The 22,870-nt window shown below is 41.1% G+C and overlaps 2 protein-coding genes across 2 annotated transcripts; both read left to right on the forward strand.

Moving 5' to 3' along the window:
- On the forward strand, positions 1-3,600 carry LOC107189182. Its single transcript, XM_015577658.1, has 3 exons — positions 1-12; positions 2,326-2,847; positions 2,989-3,600. Exons 1-3 carry the CDS (start codon positions 1-3, stop codon positions 3,598-3,600), a joined length of 1,146 nt encoding a protein of 381 aa, XP_015433144.1.
- A 10,272-nt stretch (positions 3,601-13,872) lies between these two features.
- Positions 13,873-20,187, forward strand: LOC107189183. Its single transcript, XM_015577659.1, has 4 exons — positions 13,873-13,887; positions 17,505-17,697; positions 18,860-19,167; positions 19,702-20,187. Exons 1-4 carry the CDS (start codon positions 13,873-13,875, stop codon positions 20,185-20,187), a joined length of 1,002 nt encoding a protein of 333 aa, XP_015433145.1.
- Positions 20,188-22,870: the final 2,683 nt, after the last annotated feature.

The raw sequence follows: 22,870 nt of genomic DNA on the forward strand, positions 1-22,870 counted from the left end.
ATGCAGACACTGGTGAGTACGACTCGGCACGATACATCTTTATTCGAGAGAAAAAGTCCATTGACATTTTTCTTGGAAATTTGATAGAGCCCTGAAATTCGTTTCTGTTAGCTCGAATAGTTCGATAATTGAAGTGTGTACGTGCAGCAAAGCACTGTAGGTGCGAAAATTGAAGAATTTCGCTTGTCTTTTGGTGTCGACAAATGGCCTACGGACCACCAATGAGAATATTGTAGTCTAGAATTTTTTTCACACTGATGAGAACGACTCGGCACGGTACATCTTTATTCGAGAGAAAAAGTCCATTGACATTTTTCTTGGAAATTTGATAGAGCCCTGAAATAGATTTGTAACATGTAAAACACTGTAGGTGTGAGGATTGAAAAATTTCGTTTTCTTGTTGTCGAAAAATGGTCTATGTATCAATGGAAATACTGTAGTATAAAATTTTTTGTTGACACAGTGTTTTTTTACATGTATTCTTCAATTATTGGAAAATCTGTAATTTGATTTGAACAATACAATGTCGTTCTTAAGTATTATGTTTAGGTTAGGGTTATTTTTTTTTTATAGTTTTATGTTTTAGGCCACATTTATTACTTTCTAGTAGCATAATCAGTGTCGATTGAGCTTTAATGTCCTCTAGGAAGTATTTGTTTCGGACTTTTAGCAATTTAGTAGTGCTTTGATTCGATGAGTGTCAAAGATTAAATTTTCGCTTGTACTCAAAATCTATATTAGGTTGGTGAAGAATTTTAGGATTAGAAAAATTTGTAGATTATAACAATATGCAAACCTTTGATCGTTCCATGGAGTAACGCTTGGTGATGTTTCCTTATCCGCGCGTCGAAGTCACCGGATGCGACTTGTATGTATCGAATACGTTCACGTTTCCATTAGATCGCAATCCTCTAGTAATCTACTTCATTTTGTACCTCGTGAGCAAACTATATCTGTAAAATAGAAATCGAAACTTCCAGTATCTATATAATATCATAAACTTGATGTAATAAAACAACTTCTTTTAAAATTTGACCAAGCGATTTTAGTTTTTTTATTTGTGAAGTTTGAAAGATTAGTTTACTAAATGATGTGTCGAAGAAAGTTTCGAGAAAGTTGCGAATTTCTCTGGAAGTGGACAATCAAATCGTTCTTCTCGAACAACTGAATCCTGTCTATCGAATAGAGGGGAAAAAAGGGTATCTGAGATATTTCGAAAAATCATCGTTCCTAGTGGTAATAGGATTCGAATAGAGCGCATTCGATTCGTGGCTCGGTTAAAATTCAAATGAACACCGCCGAAATCAATGGCGGTAGAAACAAAGTCTCCGTTTTCACGGTCTCCGCCCCCCCCCACCCATTCCCGTTTCGTGTCTGTTTCCGTTCGCCAGAGAGCTGTACTTACTCGCTCGTCTCTTATTGGATCGTAAAGAGCGTTGGATCTCGGGGCTCATGCAAGTATAAGAGACGGGAATACTCGGGGTGCTATCGACAGCGGGCGTAAAATTCGAGCGATTCGTCGGCTATGGAGTTGAACTCCTGAGGTGATTTTAAAGTCACGAGCGTGCCTTTCACGTCGTTCCGTCGATGATCGTTCTGGGAACGGAATCTTCCCCGTCGATTTGCTTCGTAACCGACGTTAGCGATCCCCTCTGGACTCAGTCGAGGAATCTAAAGGACCATCTATTAGGTTCGGTAAAAAGTAACCTTGGATTTCTGCAGTAGCTTTTCCTTCGTCTTCCAATACAAAACACTGCTGGTAGCTAATAAAATTTATAGATATCCTGACAGCTGACACGTCGTTTCGACCCGTTAACTACATTTGTCCACTATAGGAGACGCTTACTTTTATCACTTTAGCGACAATATCATCAATATCAAATTTCTTTGAATGAAACGGCGTTACTGTGACTACTAGTTTGCCATTGTATCGCGAGTGCACATATTGTTTATGGAAAAAATTTTGTTTAATGTTTTATATACTCGTAAAATGACTATTGACGTTTGATTTTACGAAAAACAATTTTCGTTCAATATACCAAAAAGATGCATCGAACGATTCAATGTTTATTTAAATTTTCTACTTCCTCATATTCTACCCAATCACGTTCCATGGAAATCACCTAAAAACCCCTGAAAGTAGACTACCCAGAGGGCGCCAAAAATGCAGGAAACGCAAATGGTTAAATCACCGGTTACATTAAACATTCCCCATGTAATCCTCTGCGGATAATTTTACAATTCTATAGCGAAAGGAAGGGCAAGATGTAGACAAGAATTGTTGAATGCGTGACTAACGACGAATTCAATCCTTCCTTTTCACAGATTCCGTTATTCGTCGCTTTGAGCCTGGTCTCGGGCGCGCAGCTGAGGCTGCTGCCGTACGCGTATCTGGCGAGTCCGTTTCCGGTGTACAATCAGTACCAGAACACGAGGACAGGGGAGCACGCGTACAGTTACGCCGGCGGTCCGTCGGCCAAGGAGGAGATCAAAGACGCCGACGGCGTGACACGGGGCTCGTACAGCTACATAGACGCGAACGGTATCCTCCAATCGGTCTTCTACGTCGCGGACGAGAATGGTTTCCGGGTCGCGGCGACCGATTTGCCGACCGAGACGAACCTCGACACAACTCACGTGCTTCTTGCTAGAAGCGTGAAGCCCGAGGAACAGGAGAAATCGAGTCGCAGGAAACGTAGCTTGGACGTTCAGGACGTGAAACAATCGGAGATCAAAGTCGAGGGAGCAAACGTGAGGACACTTCTGACGCCGGAAGCGACACTGATCCAGGAGCTACCGTTGTCCACGTCCCATCAGAGCCAAGTTCAGATCCATCGTAATCTCCAGGTGGAACCAGGCCAGATTCTCCAGAAACAGTTGCTTCAGATCGAACCGGCGCAATTCTACGAGATCCCGCCCAGCCCGATCTCTCTGTCATCGAGTAATCAGTATCAGATTTACGGATACGAGAAACCGTCAGGTGGCGAGGTGGCGACCAAGGACAAACCAATCGATGTTCTACCGTTGTCTTCGATCATCCAGGCCCCGACATTATTGCAGAGCATCCCGTTGCTGACACCTTTGCCATCCTATCACGAGAACCGTATCGAGCTTCACAAGCAACTGGGCATCGAGGGTGCTGAGCTGAAGGACGCGGTGAAAATCGATAACGAACCGTTGACTCTTGTTCAACCGTCTGTCGCGGTCCCAGTCGCGTCTGTTCTGTCCAAGGAGGCTATTGTTCCGGCCACTGCTTCTGTGACCACTTCCATCTCCAGCCATGGTATCAGCCAGGTCCATCCTTCGTCGCAGGTTATACAACAACCCCTGGCCATACCCAGTTTGATCGCCAAACAGGCAGTGCCTGTCATCCAAAAGGAAACGCCTGTGATCGCCAAGGAGGCTGTTCCAGTGGTACCAATCGTCAAAGAGGCGATTCCTAAACTCGCCACTGCCACTGTCACCACGTCGATCAGCAGCCATGGGGTCAGCCAAATCCATGGGGATTCGAAGGTGAAGGTGGAACCAACGCTGCTGCTCAGAGGATCCACTGTCGCCCAGCTTCATCCTGTGGTCAATCTGCCGGTTTATTATCATTAAGAACGGAGTTTCATTGGTTCATTGGGTATTCGATGACACGACACGGATATGTTCTTTGGGGAAACGAGACGATAGACGAGATACGGTGTAAAGTTAGAGTCTGCGACCATTCGTTGAACAGATCCGAATGAAATACAGCGTTTTTCTTTCGATCGTCGGGAGTGAAACGATGCGTTTCCAGGATTGGTCTCTTCAGGATTGGTCGCCTGCATTTTGCGAATGGTCGGTGAGAGTTTCGACGGACGTTTCGATCGAACGATCGATTTGTACGATCGATAGCTCGCCCCCTCTTCGGGAACGTTCATTTTCCTTCTTCATCGCCCCCTTTCATTTTCAGCATCCGGAAGCGCTTCTGATCGATATTGTGTGTTAAATTATTCTTCATGTTCCACTTGATAATAAAATGATTTTGTGTGTGCGAAACACGTTGTTTTTCGATCCTTTGCCCTGTTATGACTATCACGAATTCCACTGTCGAGTCACAGAAGTATTCTTGAAGTTTATTTAATGACGATTCCGATTAAAGAATTTTTTCCTTGACTCACTGTGGATCGTTTAAGTTAAGTCGAAGATAAATATTGTTATTCTTTCTGAATCAATTACGTATGTAATCTTCAGTCAATTATAAATTAATTTTATGAATTTACTGTAAATTTATTTTCCCTCAGAATTTTCTTTTACAATCCATATCTGGCTGATGCATCAGTAAATGAACACGTACTAGTGGAATGAACATTATATATAAAAACTAGCGATTTAAGTTATTGAAATAAATATATGATTAAATCTTAATTTATTCCATTCCTTGTTTTGTATTCATACTAATTACATTATTAATTAACGCTTTCGACTTTAATAAAAAATCTGTGTTCATTCATCGGTTTACTCTCAATTCAATTTTACGGCAGGATAGGTACTATTAATATTCAATCACCGAACCGGTTGTTCATTCATACTTTCTGTCGAGAGCACACAGATTAGTGATACTTAGTTTTAAGTTTGTAAAATCAATTAAATCTCACGATACGCTTGATTCCATCGCTGGCGAACATATCGACGCGGGCAGGATACGACGTGGCCAACCTTCTCAATGTCGTGCTCCGTTTTAATGAGAATTTCAATCACCAGCCACTTCGGCGACTAGCTATTATCCAGTTAATCGACTGTCGATACTGCGATACAAGAAATTATTACGAATCCTCGCGGCCGTATATCGCCGTGCTCGATGATTTAATATTGGATCTGCGTTCCTAATTGCAGCAGATAACTAACAGAGACCGGTGTTAATCGTTTTTACATCTCCGTGAAATTGGTGGGTGGGACTGGAAAATTGTTTGCCAGAACAATTAAAAATGTGTTTCGTACCACACATTGAAATCGAGAAATTAATAGAAATTATTACAGTAGCAGTATTTGCAACGTTAGCACGTTTTCATGTCGGCTGATTACTTTTTCGTTGGTTTTACTACTACAATAATGGGAATAGAATTTATAATAGACGATTTTGTTCAGTTTTAAGAGCAGTATCTTTCAGAGTGATCTTAAACACGATAATACATCAATTCCTCTATAAGAGAATAATTTCTGTCATTTTTAGAAGTAATCCAAATTACTGGTCTTTTAGTGTTTTTTGAGATTAGAATAATTTACAATCAGAAGTAATGGAAATGAAGATTTTCAAGGTTCTACAAGTGAAGCATTTTTCAAGGTGATCTCATAGATCACCGTTATATAAAATTAAAATCGTTTTCCAATCTTATGATCGTGATGATGTAAATGGTCCATTCCCTTTTAACATCGTACAAGGTCACTCGAGGGTCTACAATCAGTATCTTTTTGTACCTTCGTATCCGTTGCGACACTGTAGCCACGAAAATAGCGTACGTGTAAATTATTTTTTGAAAGCATTGCCTAGACTTTCAAATCGCTGTGGATAAATCAATAATCTATGGCTGAAGGAAGAATGATATGTCTTCGACATCTCTCATAACTGAAATTAACGATATCATTTCGTCTTTTAAAAGGTCATTAACCAACGTAATAATTTCTGAAACCCTAACTCTATCTATTCTACGAATGAAATAATTTTTTCTATTTTTCAATTAATAATTATATCAGTACAATAATCTTCAAAAAATATGAAAATTAATATGCATTGAATTATACGTTATAACTAGACAGCCAATAAAAACTACCGAGTTACCCCCAGGTATGACAACTGAACAAAAACATACATTGTAAAAACTCAAGGTCACCTTGGTATCCAAAAAAAAAAGTAAAAATACCGATACACCGATATATCATTGCCTAAAATGTCCATGCACAATATTGATATTTACATGTATCGAATATATAAAATATTTCTTTGGTAATTTTTTCAATAATGTATGACTGAAAGGATTAATAATATGTAGCCAACAAAATAAATAACCCAAGCTCGCATTCACGTCCAAATAAAGATTCCTATTCCGTCCCGAAACGAAGTCATTGTCCACTGAACCGCATCCGAACTCGTTCCCAAAGAACAATCCCAGCGTGGCACGGCGGTGTGTGTTCGTTGAAAGTTAATTTTCTCAAAGGGGCATCGGGAGGGAGAAGGGGGAAGGGAGGCTCGGCCCAAGGCGACGACGCAGCGCGGGGAACCTCGTTTGAAAAAACGTCCAAGAATCCGGATCACCTTCCACCGTCAAGTGCACGGCGTCCCGGGGCAGGGTCAAGGAACTCGGAACCGAATGACTCGGATAGGATTAGAAGAGCGTGGGGATAGAGGTTGTTGTACGTGTATGTATACATATATCGGTGCGCAATCTCTTAATACGCGTCGAAGCTCGTGGGTAAAGCACGCTTCCTTTTTCGCGCGTTGGCTCGTTCCACGCTCAGTTCCGTTCACGAGGTGGGGAGGGGGGACGTGGGCGCCCCTGTGTGTAGGGATAAACCGATACCGTCGAGGTATCGATTCTTTAACTTATAAATTGTAAGTATTGAGAAAAATGTGTCGATATCTACTTAGTACTGTATTAAAAAGTATCGATATCTACTTAGTATCGTACCAAAAAGTATTGATATCTAGTTAATACCGTATCAATAAGTATCGATATCTACTTAGTATCGTACCAAAAAGTATCGATATCTACTTAGTACCGTATCAATAAGTACAGATACCTACTTAGTACTGTATTAAAAAGTATCGATATCTACTTAGTATCGTACCAAAAAGTATCGATATCTACTTAGTACCGTATCGATAAGTATCGATACCTGCTTAGTACCGTATTAGAAAGTATCGATATCTACTTAATACGTCGTTAGCTTTCATAATCGATTACTCGGTCCATTCGATATGAATCCTTTTTTTCGATACCGAGTAGATCTGTATCGATACTAAAAATACTCTGTATCGAAACGATAGTATCGATTATTTACTTGCATTTAGGTTGGATCGGTTCATCCCGATGCGCGGGCGTCCCCGTGTGTGACAAACGATCGTTGGAAAGAACAGCTAGCACCGCGCATGCACTGCGAATCACGCGTGCGATTCCCTCATTATCCGGTGGTCGTTTTGATTCTCGACCATGAAACCGGAATCGATGCGACCGATAAAATTGTACACTGCAGTAATTGGACGAACGTATTGTCGGAGAGGAATGCTTTCTTTTATTAAGGCCCGTTCACAAATCGAGTACAACGATTCGAATCATTTGCGTAAATGTGAATGCATAAGTGTGTTTGCGCGAATTATTTGAACGTGTAAACGGGCCTTTACTTTTTCTTTTTTTATATGTTATTATTGAAGGAATTATAAGCTACGTGCGATTATGTCGGTATTCTTGCAGATACTGACACATAAGTCGCGATGTTCGTGTAAGTGCACTAATGAGTATATTAAGTTTTGTCGTTAAATGGGATTACCTCGTCCAGAGAGTTTTTTTTATGACCGTTCGGCGTTCTTTGAATGAATGGCACTATTAATTGTCGCGAAACAGTTCGCAGGGCGATTCTGTTCGTTTTTCGATCGAACGTATGATATTTAGGAGCTGGTCTCGGGACGTTTATGGAAATCATTATGGGTAACTGGAGCTCGGTTGTTAATCGATACCGTTGACCGTTTTTGTTAAGAATCCTTTGTGACCAGAGTCCTTTGATGCTGGAATCCTTGAGTATCTTTGTTGTTCCTACCGATAGAACACTAATTAGTCTGAATATATTACTCGTGGACTGGATATAAACAATTTTATATGCAAAACGATACTCAGAAGAAACAAAGCGCTACTTCTTACAACCATCCTCACCGAAATAGATTATAGACGGTCGAGAAAAACCAAAATGGCGGCGCCTACAAGTAAAACAGCAATATAACGAGCTTCTTTACTATTTTTCACCATTCCACGGGAACATAAAATTTACTCTACAAGTATACTCTGCTAGCTATAAATCATAACTGGTAAATTATATACTTTTGAGTGAACCTTCTGTTAAAATAACTTTTTAATAAACGACAACCACCGACTAAAACCTTCACAACGCTACTCAGAGGGATGGCCATCGCAAACATGTTTTTATAATCGTCTTGCATACTTACAATTACACTTAAAATTACAGTATAATTACACCGTAATTGTAATTATATGTAATTGCAATTACTATTCTATTATATTATTATATTACTGTACTACTATAATGTTAATATACTTTGTAATTGTACATTTTCATTTGGAATGACTTGTTCATTAAAACTACAATGTAATTGCAATAAAAATAATTCATTACGCCCTCAACTCTGCTACGAGGCCGACCTATCGGAATTATTATCGGACTGTCCCGTTCGTTGAGGACCGTACAAACGGTGATTTCCGTGGAGTCGGTAAAGAGGGGGGTGGAGAGGGGTCGTTGACCCCGCTAGAAAACCGCCGGAAGTCTGGGAAAAATCGGCGAATTATTGCCGCCTCCGTGAAACAGCTTACACACCACCACTATCGTCGTTCGTCGACCAATATCGCAACACACGTCCACGCTCGTACGCTTTCGGGCAGTATCGAATCAGGAAGGATTACTTATATCCATCTGCTCGCAGGGGAGGATCGAAATTCCAACGGTTTGTACCGCTTGTTCGTGGGAAATGCCGTGGGAACCCTTGACCTTGAACACCATATCCGATCGCTATTATTCGGAATATATTACGGCATTAAACTAGGTATCGCACACGGAGCGGGGATCGCGTGTCCAACGAGACGTCGGATTAGTCGTGGTTCTACGGCGGCCATCTGGACGTCTTCGCTATTTTCTACGGTCGATCTACGATGAACCCTGTGGATTAGTTCTGAACTCGTTGGAAGAACCTCGATTTAGCCTGAATCAGAGACTGAACCTGACCCTTTTGTTCTCGTAATTTTTTATTTTTTTTATTTTTAATTGGAGGAAGTTCTGAGATATTGGGTCCGGTATTTTCACCAAGTTGGTGGCTGCAGAGAAGTGGATACAGTTGGGTCCACGGTATTGAAAATTGACCAGGATTACGATAGGTAGGTCATTGATGGTAGTTAAAATTTTTAATCAAAATAAGACCCATTTAAATCGACACATTTTCACCAACAAGGTACAAGTTTCAAGACCCCACAACGAACGATTTCAAGATGATTCCAGCGAAGTGACATTTATTACACAACGACCTAATAATGAACAATTACTTAATGTACAAACTGTCTACGATGCACTATCGATAAAACATTTTAATCGAACCAAGGAAATGCTTACACTTTTATTAAATTCACTGTGCACTGAAATGTATAATGTATTCTGTCAAACGTTTGCGTTCCACCGTTCTGTGCTGCGATAAACGAATTAAAAGAAAAAAAAAAAAAAAGAACTGGCAACAGGGTGCTCGCGATATCCCCCAAAGACGAGCGAGAACCATTGTTTGTCGGCATTGTTCGTCTCCTTTTACGGAGCCACGAATTCTTTTGCGTCTCCGTTTCCCGGCGGAATCGATCTCGATTCCTCGGGACGGGCCATTGAATACAAATCGATCAGGCATCGCCTATACACGTCACAGAAGTTGGATCCACGACGAAAAACCCGACTGATTTACGGCAGAGCCGCGACGAGACCGATGCATCGCGACGTCGAATTAATAGTTCCCCCTTGGATCAGCCCTCTGTTTTGGCATCCGATCCACGATGATTTACGATTATTTCGAATAATACGCCGTGCATTTCCAACGTTTCTGCTCGATAAGGTTCCTGGGATCTGTTTCCGCGCGATTTCACCCGAAATTGATACAGGACATCGCAACGAATCGATCAGCGAATTCTAAAAATGAATTACGGAATTTTGAAGTTTCGTCAGTCAAACGTAAGTGGCAGTGAATTTCGATAATTTTTTAATTATCCGTCGACTATCCACCGAAATGTTTTATTTTTAACGCGTCCATAACGACACTTTTCAGAGACTGGAAACAATATGGCGGCCGATTGAAACGGAAGGTCCGTTCCCGCGTGAATTTGTGTATCTGGAATTGATCCTAGAAATTGCGACAAGTCGATCAACGAACTCAACCAATGAATCACGGAATTTTTACGGAAAACGACAGTGATCTCCGTTAATTTGTTAACTATGGTGGCCGAAATATATTCATTTTTCAACGCGTTCTTGAATATAGTCTTCGAAGAGAAAAAACAAAATGGCAGCCGATAGGAGTGGAAAGAAGGTTCTGTTATCGAAAGAAAACTTGACAATTTCGTTAGTACAAAATATAAATGAACGAATAAAAATGCTAATTCTAGAAATGTTACAAACAATCACAGTAATTCGTAATTATTCAGTTCCGTTACAACTTCGTTTAATTTACTCCAACGAAAACATCCATTAACCTCTGCGACATAACAAAACTAGCCACCACGAATATATACATATATATTTAAATAATGCATGAAAAAATACTTCGAAAAATAATCGATCAAAATTAATTCTTACCAGAAAAACGAATGGTTCGTTTCCTCACGGAATAATCGACATCGAACTTGAACTTAACCTTTAGGCTTACCGAAAATATTCCGTGTCGCCGTTACCTCTTCGAGTTTGCAAATGAAGCTGTAACAATTCAACGTAAAGAAAAGAGAATACAAGAAACCACTGGCTTGTGAAACACATCTTCGGGTCACTGTTTTCCCGATGAATGGAATATAAACATATGTAGCTTGACCTTCCGTCGATTCTCGATCGAAGATTCGTGTTCGACCATGCAAATCGTCGAGTAATTATAAGCGATCGATGGAATAATACGCTAATTGGCCTCGATAAACAGCGCGAATCCACACGACTCAGGAGTTCGTTTTCTCTCTTTCTCTCTCCCCTCCCCTCTCTCTTTCGGACGCTGATCGTGAATCACGATTGTTCACGGAACAGTGTTACTACAAGGAAGAACTAACGTCCGATCGGAGATTACAGGGTCTAACTAACGATTCCATTTGCTGATTGGCCGTCGAGCACCGACTGCCTTAACCCCCGGGGGAATTTTTATCGGGCCTCTCTCTGCTAACCACGAGAAAGGCCTAACACGGACGCTGCCCGATAAAACCCGCAAGGTTACCGGGCCTGCAGCACGCCAATCAATTAAGATCAATCGACGACCCGAGAATCACCTTTTTCTCTTTGACGCCCACCCGTTTTTTTTTCTCTTTTTTTTTTTACTTTGCAGCACGGTCTCACGCGCTCCAGGATAAATTGCCGATCTGACCTGGACAAAAGTACTATTTCGGTGATCATCGGGAAAATCCTTTGACTTTTTATTCTCGGTCGCTTGGAAAGGTTTGGAATTGAAAACTGAACCACACTTTTAGAAATTTCGGCATTTCGTTCAACTCGCGACAAAGCTTTTTGCATTTCTATTTATAATAATTTATTTCTAAAGGTAACTGATATTCATGGATTTTTTGTAAAAAGGAAAACAGTGTCCACAGATTCGTGCATAAATCTACATCGTAAAAAAAATCTACATCTGTTAATACTCTTTTTATCCCTGCCCCACTTAATAGGGGGGCTATTGGAGGAAATTTTCAGTTGAATTCCCGTTTTCCGTAAGTACAGCCATTAAAAACGCGAGTTCGTGTAAGTCTCAGCTGTCGAAGTTTGCAGTTCTTTCGTTTGTCACGCGATCGATTACAATATTTTCCAGTTACGGTAAAGACACGCGTAATTTGGCGAACACAATTCCATCGTTTTATTTTCTTTGGCCCCGTACGCCACGGCCCCGTTATTTATGTTTAGCTTTTACGAGAGGTCCGCCCGTAATTCTCGAGTCGCGAATTATTCTTTACGATATACTGCACAGGCGTATCTGTTCGGCGAGCGAACTGCATCGTTTGCAATCGGGTCTCCATACAGTATCGTGCAAAAGTGAGATCGGCTCGTTTAAGATATAATTCTGACCTTCTTTGAAACAAACGTTTATTTATATAAAATAATATTCACGTAAATTATCAATATTTATCAGATAAGATAATATTATGTTAATATTAAATAAGATTGTTCATTCTTAGTCCTATTACATTGTCTTCGGAGAAATTATGATCAATTAAATAACGAAAGTTGTCGGTATCACGATATAACGATTCGAAGCCAGAAGGATTTTGCGGTGTATGTCCAGCAACAGCAACGTCGGAGGGAAGAAAAAGGGAGAAAGGGGACCTGGAAAAAATATTGCTAAAAAGCGTGCAGCCCGGAGATCATTTCTGGTTGGAAAAGTTTTACGAGCAAGACGCACACACTGGTGTGTAATAATAAAGACGTCAGAAGAGGGGGGGGGGGCGACCTTCGTAAGCTCGTAATTTCGAAAGCCGCTTAGAATAGCCGGAAAGACGATTACTTTGAAAGACGAACTAATTGAGACCACGACAGCCACCGCCATTGAAACCAAGTGTATTAGACCGGATGGAATTGACCGCCTCTCTTTAACGTTGCGGAGGAACCGACGCTGGGGACGCCATCTTGGTCTTGACATCAATTTAAAAATTTTGTAACAGACTTCTATAGAGGGTATTCCAAAATAACTTCGACTTCCGGAAACGAGGGGTTCCTGGGTTGATTTGAAACACCTTTTTCCTTACCGAAAATGTTATCCGAGGCTTTGTTAACGAGATATTAACGAAAGCTCGGATAACAATTTCGCTAAGGAAAAAATTGTTTCAAATCACCCTAGGAACCCCTCATTTCCGGGAGTAGAAGCTATTTCGGGACATCCTGTATATATTGTGGGTCAAACCTTGTAAAGGTTACTCGGAAAGGTAACCTTGATAACAGGTGTCAAGGTCAGGGTCATCGAGTGTGGGTCCATTTCGGAAGTTCACGTTAAAATTGTTCTCATATTTTAAAAAGGAAAAAAAGAGGAAACCGTGACCCATCACATTTTTCTTTCGCTTTAAACGACCCCCACGGTCCTGTTAAAAAAATTTTCCACCAGCAAGGAATCTTCAGGCAGCCTGTGTATCGAGCGCAAAGTGGTTCCCAGTAGCTTCCCAGGTCCAGCCAATAGTCTCCCCCAGGGGGCCCCGAGCACAATCACGGCGTATTTCACGCTGCTAGAGCTGCCACACGGTTAATTTTCCCATCGGGGCCTGTTCTATGCGCGGCACGCAGCTGCACACAGTGACCTCCCCCTACACACACACACACATCGTGTGTCAGTTACGGGGCTCAACGACGGCCATTTAATGCACGGAGACGGCTGTTTAGTGCCAATGTCAAAACCAACGCTTACTTACGCCCGCCCACGCGCGTCAGGCCGTTATGGGGCCCTTCCTCCCCTCCCCCTCCCACAGTGAAAAATCCGCCTCATCGACGACTTGTTGCGCGGACGACACACGCCGTGTATAATGTGAGTAACGCCAACGGAATTGATGAACTCGTTGCAGCACGTCGACGCTGCGGGGACCACTGCCGGATGATCATAAATTTCTCAGACGTGGCCGACCTACACGAGACGTGGCGTCTCGAGTTTCCGCGTTTCCAGTTCTCCATGCGATAACGATAACGAGCCAAGTCACCTGGATGGTTTTGTTTTATATTTTTTTTCTTTTTACCTTAGGTACGTGCCTCGACGTCGCCATCGACGATGATCGTGTGTGTCGGTGCAAGTCGTGTCTGGACAGTGACCCTTTTAGGCCCCCCCCCCCTCCTCCCCCGATCGAAGAGGGGAACGCATGGATGTGACGTGGGATCAGAAGATCAAAGGGGGAGGAGTTGAATAACGATTGAGAAATATTCTTACTGCATATGAGAATGTTGGGTATGCTGGTACGTATGGAACACTTGCTTTCAGTTTTTTCATATGCAGTTTGTATAACGAGTAGAGGGGGACCCCTACTGGGATACGAATTTTCATTGGTGCCGCGGTATGATGTTGGGACTTGGTATGGTGGACTTTTCTTGGGGAATACCTGGTCTGTTGGAGTAGTAATTGCTATCCTTTTGGTTGCATCTTTGTCCTTCGTTTTCTGTACATGATGCAGTAAAAGCGTTAATTCAGTAAATGTATACCATTTCTTAGTCGATGTATGCAGTTACTAGTCTGGTTGGCAAATGTATTCACAAGGAACGGAAATTTATACTTTTACTAGCAAATGCCATGCATTTACATGTCTGATTTAGTAAGGCGTGCACAAACAAAAATGCATTAATTTCAATAAACACTTTTGCTGGCATTTCTTCGTAGAGAATATAACCTAACCTGACCTATGTTCTTGCATTTATTAAATAAGAACAATCACTTTTCTTAAAAAAGATCCCTAAACTATTAAATAAAGTGTGAAATTTCCAATTTTCATATATGTGTTCATTAAATATGCTAATAATATAATAATTAACAACTATATTAATAAATAATGTAGTTACGGACCTATTGCAACGTTTATTGTAATTTTCTTAACCCTCGAATGGTAAGATCAAGTCAGTCCACTACGACGGATACGACCAGGCCACCTTATCACTGAAGGTTTAACATTCAACTTAAAAATCTCGAGTGCAATTTCGTCGAATCTAAGTTCATCCTTTTATCAAAACAGGGGATGAATCGTCACCCCTTTCGTAAGCTTAAAAATTCACCAAAAATTCTCCTCGTAAAATGTCGATCGATCTTTACGATAAGGTTCGTCATTTCAAAAATCATTGGGGGTCCAAAATGGCGGCGTATCGAACAAAGTACAAACAAAAAAAATGCGAGGAGGAGGCAGCCGATAACAACAGGCCCATACCAGTGGAATGCGCGGCGAGATCGACGTCTCGTACCGTGGCCAATAAACATTGATTTATCGGCCCTGGAAATCGAGCCCGTGGTGATTTGTGATCCACGCCAGTTCTGGCCGCGCGCGCGCGCGCGCGTCGTTGCACCTCTCTCGTAGGGCCCCGTAGGGCCCCTCGCGATACGAGTGCAGCCGGGTGGGGACGCGTCTGGGTAAGTGCACACCGGGCATATCCGCGGGATCCTATATAAGCGGATGCCTTGAAGAGCTCACACTCTCATAACCGTTAGCTGAGCCACACTGGGATTATCCGGCAGCCTGGGGACGGGAAAAACTTGTGAAAATACGAAGGAGGCATCATCATCGACCAGTCACCACCCAGACGCCGTACACTGTTCCGTAAAACGGACCTAGACCAACATGATAATCGTGAGTGACACGTCTTTTTACATTGTCGGTATTTTTTCATGGGAAAGGAGGTCTTTTTTTTTTGGCCAGAAATGTTTACAAGTGGTAGGACGCCCTTCTTCTACGCCACTTTGTCCCCTAGTGGAAGCAGAATTATAATATTATAATTAATAATACAATCATTATCGAAATGAATAGAAACAGTATGAAGGAAATTTTTGCTGTGGATTTATGTAACTGATGGACGTATTTTACATCATAATTGTTTCCAATGAAACAATTTGAAAAACGACATATATGGGAATATATGGGTGCCACTGAACTTGCATTTAAATTAAGCTGATAATTTTAATATGCGTCTGCCTAAGCTAGTTGGGCAATAAGGGGTTGTTTTTTCATGAGAATTTTACTTTTCGGGGAAAATTATTCATTACCGTCGATGTTACTACTTATAAACGAGAAGTCCTCAATTCAATTTGTAAGTAGGACGGCAAGAAAATGATGTTCCTGAAACGGTTCACGGGGCCAAATAAGGGAAGTTTAATCCGTCCGCGTCACGGTTGTCATCTAATTTCCAAGTTTTACGAAAGCAGCCTCGGGAGAAGATGCAATCTGAATCAGCTTGCCCCCGAACTTGCAAGTTTTCAAAGAGGCCTCGTTCTCCGCCTATTATAGTTATGTTTAACTGCATATTGCCGTCCGCCTATTGAGAGACTATCATTAACGCCCCCGAGACGTTGAACGTCCGTGATCCACGAAGTTTCAAGGGGGCTTTTGCACGAGGAATTCTTTCGTCGATTCTCCAAGGAACGATTTAAAAGCTATCAAACACTTCTCCAAAGCCATTCCTTACAAGGTGCTATTTTATTCTAACGAAAGGAATTCTGTTTTTAGAGGTATCGATGAGCAGTTCATTAAGTTTCGAATTTTAGATAATATTTTGTTGGAGAATAAGTAGAGCAAACTCGAGAGTGAATCGTTGGTTTTTGAACTGTTCCAGAAACGATATTCCCTTCATCCCATACAACAGGCGATCCTGAATGATTCGTAAAATAATCCTCCAGGAACGCCCGCAACTTCTCGAGGCTTTGGCAGTTCGAAGTTTCGCGCGCGAGACGCCTTATTAATGCCGGTAAACGCTTCCGTGAAATGTTTCGAACATCATTTAACTTCCGAACAAGTTCGGAGTAGCATCGCTGTTAACTATCGATAATTGAATCAACGAAAGGCTCGATTTTCCGGGCTGGGAGCACAATAGATCATGGGGTTCCTTCTAATCGGTTCAGGTCTGTCACTAATAATACTGTGCCAATTTAACACCGTGGGACAAATTAAGTTAGGAAAATAAGAGACGGATGAGGGTTAACAGAAAATAAAGTTAACGATCCAGAAGTTATAAGGATCATAATTTCTTCCAACTCTAATGGAATTTAATCCGTGTAAAATTCCACTTTAAACGTTCACTTTATTCTGAATTTCTTAACGTAATAAAACAGTCATGTAATCTTTATCATTTTTAAATTTAATTAAGTGTACCAATGAATATTCCGCGATGTTTGTTACCAAACGGATGTTTTCTATATTCGTTGAACGTCGAGAAATCTAAAAGTAACGATATACCGATCGTCTCATTTCAAGTCTTATTAATCCAAGTTTCGAACAAGTTGTTATTATTGCTAACATAAACGACAAACAAATTAACAAAAGTTCCATATCACGGCCGATAGATCACAGTTTCTTCGGCAACAGTCATGATTTCTTTGCCCCGTTTGGGATCCATTCGGGCGACTTCCGGCGGGAATCGCGTGTCAAGTTTCCAGCGCCGTCCAGTTTTCAAATCCCCCCCGTGATCAGGTCAAACATTTCGACGATGTTGAAATATCGAGGAGGGTTGTACGAGCCGACGTTCCCAAGTTACATATCGACGATAACGCTCGTCGAACCGGAAGTTCCTACGGTCGACGCGGCCCCCGCGAGCCTGAGGGAATTTTCGCGATTGATTCAATTGAATTCGACCCCTTTCCCCTATGGAATAGGCGATGTAAAATTCTTCGAGCTGTATCGTCGTAATTTCCTCGCTGTACGGAGGAATTTACAATGGCAAACTTCATAAAACACACACAACTGGATGAAGAAAAAAAAAACATAAATAATTTTCGAAAAATCGGTCAAATGTTCGACTTGCTAGAGAGGCTCGAATGTTCTTCACTGTGTGTAAAGATACCGAGTGGAGTCGATTGAATCAAGCTTGTATGTTCGTTTCAGAGAATTCTATTTGGTCTACTACTAGAGCGAAGTCTCGCTACACCGATCGCGAATGTTTGGCTGAACCCCTTGGGATCTCTAACACCGTTACGACAGTTTCACGTACAGGACGGATCTGGGGGATACCATTATTCCTTTACCGGGCCTCATCAAGCGAAATCGGAATCGAGCTCGAACGGAATCACACGGGGCGGTAAGTTGTCGCGATTTAATCATCGTTTTGTTACTGATTAACTAAAGACCTGAATTTCCCTTTAAGGGTAAGAAAAATATTTGATTACACGTTTCAACTCGGTAGACTGTTTAGATAATATTTTGTTTGACAATTTTTTTTTAAATCTAACCCCATTTCTACATTTACTTTACGTTTGATGCGTAAAAAAGAATCACCAAATATCATCTTTTTTATTTTTTCGAATCCGATTTCTATCGATAATGGTGCTTAGTTCTCGCAGGAAATTGTCTAACAATCGAGTGATAACTTAACATAGATCTCCGTTAAGTTTGGTCTAAACTGAACACTTTAGAATCGTTTGAAATTTCCCTAAATATGGTGGAACGTTAATTAAAAATTTTCGCTTTTTCTTGGGTGATTATACACCTTCGAAGATTATCAGTGACAATTACCTTCACTTTAAGAGTTTCCGTTTCCACGTGGGAGCCTGAGGTTTGTCTTCGATTAAAAATTAACAGGTTCGCTCGTAAGCAGCATTTCTACGCGATGACTCGTGTAAAACCGTGAATGGCACACATACCTTTCCTGAGCATCGCACGCGATTTAAGACGGCCCACGTTCGCGTACGATCACTTTAGAAAATGATGATCGATGGTGACGCAACGAAACGCCCAGGCAACGGACTCCCGATCCTTTATTCTTCGAAACGTCTCGCTTGCAACGGCGTCGTCGATTCTTTTCGCGAGATATCGGTCCCGTTAACCGCATACAGAACGCGCTAGAAAGCACACGGAACACACCTGAGCGCCTATCTAGTATTCGACGGGACTAAAAATGGCAGGAAAATGGTCATTTTCAGGCCCAAATTTTTTCACAAATGCTTCCGATGACAGTTGATAGATCGTCACTTACTAAACAGAAAAGTACACCGTGACAAACCTGTAAAACTTAGGGGTTTCGAGATGGGGTAAATAAATCGGTAATTAAAAATTTTAAATTCGTAAAGACTAGATGCCAGTGAATGATCATTAGGCAAGGAAATGTAAATTATATATTTAAAAAATATCAAATGTTTATAAATGGGGTGTAGGTGCATATTTAATATCACATATTTTTAGTTCGATAATTAAATTCCTTCTTTTCCGAATTTTTTCTAATGCTTTCTTTGATTTAAATACAGGTTATTCTTACGTCGACGCGAACGGAATCTTGCAAACGGTGACTTATACCGCCGACGATCAAAACGGGTTTCGTGTGAGCGCCAGTAATTTGCCACAACCGCCGAGGAACGATCTACAGGCGATCCAGGACACGCCGGAAGTGGCGGCCGCGAAGAAGAGCCACTTGGAGGAGCTGCAGAAGTTGCAGCTAAGGGACCAGCCGAACTATCAGTCGAACATTCTATCGTACAATGTACTGCCGCCGTATTTCAGTTTCGGACGGTTGCGAAACGACGACGAGAAGAACCTGGCTGTTCGAGAGATCGCGGTAAGTGATCACTGAGAAGGGAATTTAAACGATAACCTCGCGAAATTTGCATTTCAATCGTACGATAAATAGGAAACTCTGACGTTCGTTATTTTTTCGAATTGCTTGACCAAAAATAACAATGGAAAAATTTATCACTTCGATGAAGCTACTTTTCCAAATTGAAAATAAAACGATGGTGGTATATTGCCGTTCATAAGTATTAGGAAAAATTATACACAGGGTGTCACACCTATCGTGGGCAACTTCAATATCCCACTTGTTTTTGAAAATTAAAAAAAAATATATATATATTATAGTCGACAAGTGTCCTGAAACGTGTTCACAGTAAATCCTCGATAAGTGTTCGAAGACTCCCCGACTGAAGCCAATGATATTCGTTTCAGCCGCATACGACCAATAGTTTACAAAATATTTAATGTTCAGTGACGAGGCCCTTCGAGCATTCATAAAGTATTTACTGTAATCACTATCAAATGTTACCATATATAAAAACTTCAAGAAAATATTACTAAGTGCCTCCTTTTCTTTCAGCACACCACGAAGAATCCGTTCCTCCTTCCGCGTTCCGAGGCGGACCAGATTAAAGTCCCAAAACCGGACCCCAGTCTCGTGAAATCGCAATCACCGCCATCTTTATCGTCGTTGTCACCGGTAAGCTCACAGAGTCTAGGTCAACAGAACGCTCAAGAGCTCCAAGGAAATTCCCTGCAACCAGTGAAACGCGTGTCGCTCGACAACGTTCCAAAATCGACATCGCTTCCTGGTTCCTACGTGCTTCCGGTTCTACCTTACCGACTGCTCCACAGCGCCCTCCATCACACCCAGGACTCGCGTGGCCAATACGATTACACGTATATCGGCGATAATAGCGCGAAAACCGAGTCAAGGTCCCTTGACGGAACCACAAGAGGCGCGTACAGTTACATCGACCCGAACGGAATCGTACAACAGGTCCATTACGTGGCGGATCACAATGGATTCAGAGTCCTCGCGACCAACCTTCCAGAGGCCAAGTAAACGGAGACGCCTCCCCCCACCCCCTTGCTTGTGTGTTGGTAAATAACGCCAAGAGATCTGGGATCGTCTCTTTCGAGAGAAGATTCGTTCGATACCTCGATACGAGACTGATAATTCCCATTCCACATAGACTATCGATCGTAGGAACTACCCAGTGAACCAGAAATGCAAAATTGAATTCTGAAAAAAAAAAAATTATTAGGAATTCTCGAAGTATATTTCAAAAGAAACATGTGTGATAATTGACGAATTACGGTTAGATCGAAGTAATCTACGTTAAAAAACATAAATGAATTATTCGAAGTTTAGTCGGTATAAAAGATCAGAGAGTCACTTTTCACACTGACAACGTATTTAATCTCTCCAAACCGAAAAGTTCGTCATATCGAGGATCTCCGTCGGAGGCCGGAACATCGAAAGTATTCGAACCCTGCGAAATCTTCAACGGGCGATTTCCGAGAAGTTGGTTAATTATTCCCGCGAACAGTTCGCCGGGAGGCAGGAAACTTTCAAAGGAAACTTCTTCGATTCACTGAAACCGAGTAACGTTTCGAGACGGATGGTCGAAAGGAATTTTCTGAGGTAGAATCCAAGTCGACCTGAGATCTTCCGGTAACGCTCGTGTCGAACGTGTCCGCTCGAGGAGGAGGGAATTACGAAATCATCGAAATTGGAGTTTTGCACCTTCGAGGGTGCTGAAAGACCACCGAAACGTGGGGAATTTGTTCTCGAGAATAATTACGAAGGAATCGAGGAACATGGACGTTCCTTTTGGAAGAAAATGGCCTCGATTCGGTCAGGAACGCGATTCCAATGAAACTTTCTTAGTTTCTTTTCTTTCTTTTTTTTTGCGACTTTTCCAACGAACCGCGATTACGGGCGGGTTAACCTTAGATCGCGGCCAATCGTAGATTTATATCTTGGAATATGCGTTTTTTTTCTCTCTCTCGGTTGGTGCGGGGTAATTAAACTTTCTGAATGCTTTTCGAGTTCGTTCTAGGCGGCGACGGGAGCGCAGCGGTTACAGAGGACGGACTTGATTCGCATTCGCCATGTATTTTTTTGTTTTTTAATCACGACAGATCGATTCACAATAAATTATTACACCTACGAAACGAGCCCTTTATTCCTACCCATGTATTCCACTTTCTACTAGATTGTGACGTTTTCTCGAGTGTTCACTGTTACACGGAATTTTGTTTCCGATAATTGTCCAATTTAACATGAACACCTTCAATATCTCACTTGTTTTTGAATTTTCGATATCCTAATTATACTGGGTACCAGACTTGGGAAAATTTTACTTCAAATTAAAATAAGAAATAACTATTTGAATCAATGTGTCTCTGAACTTAAATTTCAATACTGTTATTTGGGAATAAAAATATTATCGATTCATTTGAAATAATAGCCATTTCAAGTAACGAATTATTCTGTTATTTTTGCGTTTCATATTTGGTAGAAGAAATAATGTATTATTCTTAAAAAAGAATCTTGCTGTTGTCAATTATTAATTAGAATAAAGGTACCAAAATGGCTATAATTCGGAAACAAGGTCATATCGGGTACACGTTAATATGAACTTTTTGTCTTATTTTAGTGTATTGAATCCATCCCTGCCCTGACTATTGTGTCCAAATGGGAATCGGCTTTGAGGTTGAATTTGAAAATTTAATGAAACCGTGAGTCCCGGTTTGTTTGCACGGATACCGTCCGTGGAATTAAATGAATAACTTCGCTTTGATCTGGAGCCACAGTGGGCCATGGAGCCACTGAACAATAACGACTAATTAATTAGTGAAGGCCCCCCTCCCAACGTGCGCATTGGTTCAGATCAACCGTTCGTATTTTTCCGGAAAACTTTCCATTAAATTCTATTCAGGTTTATCCGAAACCGGAGAATTTAATCAAAAGAGATGGTTGCTTAACCAACACGGCGATGAAACACGTTTAGATGTGTGTAAATTTGAATTTTGGTTAATTTGTACATTTTCGTTGATATATTCGTGAAAAATCGAAGGTGATTGAAGAACGGGAAATAGGAATATTTCAGAAGAATGAGAACAAATTTTAACCTTTTCTTTTTATCTCTTTTAAGAGATGGTAATTTAATCACTGCAATTTACTTGAACTTGATTTCTGCCACTTTTTTTTTATGGAAATATCTTCACGAGGATTTATGACGAATTTGGGATCGCGAAAGATTCGATGAATCAACTAACTAGAATAATCCTTGAGTATACAATGAATAATTGTTACTTTTCATTCGAACACTTGCAGAAAATATTGACGATACAAGTGGCGTTTAAGAAATTACGAGATATGGGGTTGCAAAATTGCATGAGTCTTTTGTTCAATTATTAATTAGAATAAAAATTAACTACACGAAGAATTAATTTTGTTTTTCATTGTAATACTCACAAGAAACTGAAGTCACAAGTGATGTTTCAAAAGTGAAGAAATACGAGTTCACAGAAACCACAAAGTTTGACGAGTTTCACTATCGTTCGATACACAATTCACATTTGCTAACTAAAATCTACGAAAAGTTGACGCTAGAAGTTTTTCCTAAGACTGACACGAAAGAGAAATAATGTCTCTTTACATAGTATTAAGAAACAAAGGAACTGGTCGTTTCGATTAGGTTCGTTCAACTCCGTGCTTCGCATTCCTTTTCGTTCCA

Source organism: Dufourea novaeangliae, unplaced genomic scaffold (genome assembly GCF_001272555.1).
Source record: "Dufourea novaeangliae isolate 0120121106 unplaced genomic scaffold, ASM127255v1 scaffold146, whole genome shotgun sequence".
NCBI classification, from domain to species: domain Eukaryota; kingdom Metazoa; phylum Arthropoda; class Insecta; order Hymenoptera; family Halictidae; genus Dufourea; species Dufourea novaeangliae.